The sequence below is a fragment of the Suricata suricatta genome, chromosome 5, assembly GCF_006229205.1.
Source record: "Suricata suricatta isolate VVHF042 chromosome 5, meerkat_22Aug2017_6uvM2_HiC, whole genome shotgun sequence".
Taxonomy (NCBI): domain Eukaryota; kingdom Metazoa; phylum Chordata; class Mammalia; order Carnivora; family Herpestidae; genus Suricata; species Suricata suricatta.
Genome location: NC_043704.1, coordinates 89,595,229 through 89,600,796, shown reverse-complemented (window position 1 = coordinate 89,600,796; position 5,568 = coordinate 89,595,229). Strand labels below are relative to the sequence as shown.

General features: G+C 36.0%; 1 protein-coding gene across 1 annotated transcript in view; it reads left to right on the top strand.

Annotated features, from left to right (window-relative positions):
• Positions 1-5,568, top strand: part of NAALADL2 (N-acetylated alpha-linked acidic dipeptidase like 2) — a 669,400-nt gene that overhangs the window by 608,186 nt on the left and 55,646 nt on the right. The window contains exon 12 of the mRNA XM_029938743.1: positions 4,313-4,406. Within this exon, the coding sequence (XP_029794603.1) occupies positions 4,313-4,406 (94 nt within the window). The remainder of the gene's footprint in view (positions 1-4,312; positions 4,407-5,568) is intronic.

Sequence of the window (5,568 nt, the reverse complement as noted above, 5' to 3'; positions counted from 1 at the left end):
AAAGTTTTCTGCCCCCTTTCTCTTTCATTTCTCCTCTGGGACTTCTAGAATGTGAATATTCATCTGTTTGATGGTATCCCATAATATTGATCTGTTTGATGATATCTCTTAAGCTTCCTTCACTCTTTTTAATTTTTCCTTCTATTTATTCTTCTGATGGTATGAATTTGTACCTTTGAGTTTGTTAATCCTTTTTTCTGCTTGATCTAGTCTGCTGTTGAGCCCCTCTACTGAATTTTTCAGTTTAATTTTTGTATTCTTCAGTTCTATGATTTCTGTTCTATACTTCTTCAGTATTTCATTTATCTTTATTGAAATTCCCAATTTTTACACACTGCTCTCCTTATCTTGGTGAGCAAATTTATGACCATTATTTTGAACCTTTTATCAGGCAAATCACTTATCTCCATTTCACTGAAGTCTGTTTCTGAAGTTTTATCTTGTTCTTTTGTTTGGGACATATTTCTCTGTTTTTTCACTTTTCTTTGCACTCTGTGTTTCTTTCTGTGCACTAGATAAAACGACTACTATTCTCACTTTTAATGGAATGGTCTCACATGGGAGACAAACTGGATTGTTCAGCCTGGGCCTAGCTCTGGATTATTGCTTAAACCTTTGTGATTTGGCTTAATAGTAGTTGAGCTTGTCCCAAAGGGGAGAATCTCAGTCAGCAAGGAGATGCAGGCTGATTGGAAGCAGATCCTCAGGCAGCAACTTTTGAAGTCTGCATAAAAACCTCTTTAGGGGAAAGACTAGGAGACCCGCTTCCCATAATCTTCCAATGTGTTGAACCCTAGGGAGATAGCCAGTTAAGAAGTCTTTCTTTGTGAATGCAAGCTCCACTGGCCTCTGTAGCCAGGCTATCCAGGAGTGTGTCCCCTGGGAGGCAGCTACAAAAGCTGGGGTCTCAGATATGTATGTATATAAGCTCCTTCCAGGAGGATATTGGTGTTGTCAGGCTACAAGAAGAATGCTAAGATCAAGTCTATTGGCTTCACTGTTCTTTGGGGAAGATCACTGTCGGTTCCTAGATGCCTATTGTAACAGAGGCCTAGCCCTCAGGCAAGTAGATTTAAAGTATGCAAATAGGCCTCTTTCCTGGAAAGACTGGGAGATTGGCAGGTCTCTCTGCTCGTTTTTGCACTGAGCCCTAAGGAGATAGCTGATTAAGAAGTGTTTCCTTGTTTGTTACAGTCCTATGGGAATTCAAAGTCATAAAGTCAAGCCCCACTGGCCACCAGACCCAGGCAATCAAGGGGTGCTTCTTCGGGAAACGGCCACAAAACTGGGCACCAGACATGTGCTCAAGGTCTTTTCAGGGAGACACTGGTGACCTGGAGCCAGGCAGAGAGAGAATGCAAAAATGGCACCTGCCAGCTTCCTCAACCTCCAGAGAACAGCAGCTGGTCCTTAGATCTGTGTTAAATTAGAAACCTGACTCTGACTGTTGATTTTAAGACAGGTAAATAGATCTTTTTCAGAGGATGACTGAGATGTAGGCATTTTTGGCTTGCTACCCCTTCAGTGAGCCCTGGGGACTCTTAGCGCGTCCTCACAAGCACCTTAAGAGCTGTTTCTTTGTTTGCTATAGACTTGTAGGTCTTGTAGACCTTAGTCTCATTGGCTTTTAGGGCTTGGTGTTTTGGGTGCTAGTGCCTGTGCCGCAGGTGGAGGTCTTAAAAGAGCACTCCATGTTGGATCCAAACCCTTCTGTCCTCAGGGAGAAATTGGGAGCTATGAGTTTTTTCCCAATTGAAACATTGATGTGCTAGTGTTTATGGTCAAAGTGTGTCTCAGCCTTTCTTACACATTTCTAAGTGGCATTTTTTCTCATTCACCTGATGCCTAGGAATCATTCAATTAGATATGTTTATTTGTTTGTTTGTTTTCCCAGAGGGAATTGTTTTGTGTGTAGCTATAGATGCAGTGTGTCCATGGGAGGAAGGAAATTCAAGCTCCTGCTAGATCACCATTCTGGACTGGAACCCAGTAAGGCTTGTACTTACACTGACCTTTTTAACAAAGGGTTAATTCCCCCACTACCTGCCTCTAAGTTTGTCAAGATAATCGAGTGAGATATTTAGGTGTAAAGCACTTTGGAAAGAATGGGATCTTCTATAAATATAAGGGAATGTTGCCTTGGCTTGCTGAAAAAGAGTGATTCTAGAGTGGATGAGAAGTGTATGAGTCTGACTCATGTCTTCTTCCTTCATGGCAAGACCTATGCAAATCTCCTTCTTGCTTATGAAGCTGCAAATAAAGCCAATTTAGCCTAAACAATCTATCATGGACCAGGTGCCTTAGAAAGTCCCAGTATTTGTTGTCAGGTTCTTTTTGAAACAAATAGCAAGGTGGCTGGCTTATATTCCAGTTTTTTGAGCTGCCAAATGACTCTTAAGACAGAACAAAACAACTTTCTCCAGCAGCACAAAGTGAAGTTGCCTTTCTCCTCCCTCCTCATTCTTTCATTTTAATCTTTTATAATGTGTCGTTTCCAGATTCCAAAACTGTAAACAAAACATGTCTGTTCTGTAGCTTCTATTATCCAGTGCAAATTGAAAAAAGAAACTAGAATGCCTCGTAATCTTTTTTAAAAATTCCTTTTTACAAATAATTTATTTCCAAATATTGGCATTTCTTACATGATTTGGACGTAGTGAGGTGGAATAGAGACAGAGTTCATATCAGCCTGTTGCAGATAAAGCTTTTCCTCTGAAAAACAGCATAATCAGAGTAGGCAGTTTCCCAGGATTTTTGTGATCACTATGCTGGAGATAAAACTCTGCAAATAAACCTTAGGCATTGGGAATAAGTAGTTGCTGCATTTCAGAGAAAAATATCTCAAAGAAATAAAAGGACATCAAAAGTATTTCTTCTCCCTCTTTATTTCTAAGTGTCTTTCTCCAAGTATTTAGGAGAAGATAAAACTGAATTGTATTTTTATCATGATATAAATTGTGCAAACAACTGGGAATTATAACTTTTAAATATTAAATGGAATTTTGGCCCTTGTTGAATATGTAGATTTGAATATTTAACATCATATTTTCTTTGTAAGTTCTATCTTTTACATGTTTTATAATGTCTCAAGTTAGCGTGCTAATTTCCCCTGTGTAATTTCACAAGATGATACTTTCATTTACTAACATTTCATAGTATATTATTAACATCAACACAGCCACACGACCCTGTGTGAAAGCTTCAGGGTTATTAGAAATATATGGACATGTGTTAAACCTAGGTAAATATTAAACAGCAGTTGAGAAAGAGGGAGAGTAACAATGGCATTTGCAGTCAGCCCTAAGTTCCTTTGAGATGTATATGAATGCATTTGACTTGTTCAGTCTATAAAACAGATGCTAGTCCAGCTGCAGTGCATATGGTGGTTTCCAAACTCAGTATTGGAGTGCGGTGTGTGTGGGGTGGGGGGCAATATGCATGTATGAACATTCCAGGTGTGAATTTGGGGATGCCATTAAAATTATTTTAACTTAATTTAAACGTTGACCTCAGAGATATATACATAATACCGGCTTTGATAGATTTTGGAAAAGTAATTAGAAATCGAGTAAAGCCTTCAGGAAAGCAGTAACTAAGATGTTAATGGAATTTTTTAGGCTAAATTATATATATTTTTTCTAGCTCCAAATGAAAACAACACTGTATTTTATTTTTTTCTTAAGTTTTTATTTAAATTCCAGTTATTTAACCTACTCTGTAATATTAGTTTCAGGTCTACAATTTAGTGATTCAATACTTACATATAACATCCGGTGCTCCTCAGAAGTATACTCTTTAATTCCCATCATATTTCACCCATCCCCTCCACCAGCCTCCCCTCTCTAACCATCAGTTTGTTCAGGCTAAATTATATTTTAAGTGAAATAAACTGATTATTAATTTTGTCTGCAGTTTTACTTAGTCTCATAACCAAATATTGATTTTCTGTTATATTTCTCTCTACTGTTTGTTTTATTGTGTAACATTCTGAACTGCTTTATAAGGATTTTTTTTTAAGTTTAAACATTACAACTTCTTCAATTAAGGCACTATTTCTTAATATTTTAGCTTAAAAAGGAATAAAATCTTAAATTCCTTTAGACGATTTTGAGACATGAGAAATACTGTGAGGGTTTTTTTAAATAGAAAAATAAAAATAAAAAAGAGTTTAAAAGGAAAATATATCTCATAAAAGTATATTCTTCCCTCTGTGTTTTGCTACTGTGGTGATTGATATAAGAATGCATGAAGTAATGAAAAACAAACAAGTCAAAAACCCTTAATACTGAATGCTGCCTTTTTTTTCTTTCAGCTCTCTGGAGAAGTGATTTTGCAAATTGCCAACGAACCAGTTCTGCCCTTCAGTGCTCTCGATATAGCTTTACAAGTTCAAAACAGTCTTAAAGGTAATTTTTCTTTGAATTATAGTAATTTTAGCAAATGAAAGATTGTTCAGCTATTAACAAGCGGTGGATAAAAGTATACACTATCTTATTAGCCACGGTAATGCAGTGACTCCCTTCCTAGAGAGGATTTTCATGAGAAGGGCTTAGAAGAAATAGGAGATTTGTAATTTCAAACTTCTGTTATCATTTTCCTCATGGAAAAATGTAGCTTAGATATTTCTTGAAATAAATAAGTAAGTAGGTAAGTAAGTTTGTATCCAACATTCAATCAATTCAAATAAGATTGACCAAAATCAATCTTTGGGATTGATTTTTGAAGTACGGGCCCCATTTTATTTCACCCAAGTGTTGGCTCATTCTGGATTAAGGGTGACAAGAAGAGAATTAATCTCCATAGTTTCCATTACAATCCCTTCATGTTTAAGTAGACTGCTTTCTGCAGAATTCTAATACTTACCTTCATTTCCCCTTTATCTACATACAAATCTTTAAACTAGGCTCATACTTTTTCTTCATTAATTAAATAAAGAGGGCAATATTGTAATTAAAGAATGTACCTTCCTCCTCTTTGAGTCACACATTTTATTGTCAGATACTTATATGTGATGTGTAGACATAAACTTCTCAATACGAAAGCAAATATTTTATCTAAGTACTTTAGCAGTAATCCTTAGAAAATGGATTATTCTTTTTTTCTTAGAAAATGATTTATTCTTAACAGCCAAATATTTACAGTCTCTGAAAATTTAATTATTATTTTTTAAAATTTTGACTACTGGGATTGCTTCTTAACCCAAAGAATATTACAACATAATTTTTCCCCTATCCGTGATTCTTGTGACTTTTATTATATTGGCTGTAAAACCCTGAAAGCACTTGAGCTGTTTAGAATTACTCATTCCCATATGAAGTAGCCTGGGATTTCTCTGGTTTTGGTGTATTTAAGTTGGTCTCTATACAGTTTCCATTTTTTCCACTTTTGTCAAGCTTCTATCTTAGACTTGCTTGATACAGGCTAGCACAAACCTTCAATTTGTAAAAAATGTAGTACCTGTGAAAATCAGCAAAGCAAAGTGCAACAAAATGAGGTATGCCTATATTGGGGGCAGCATGGGAGCTTGGAAGAAATATATATATATATATATATATATATATATATATA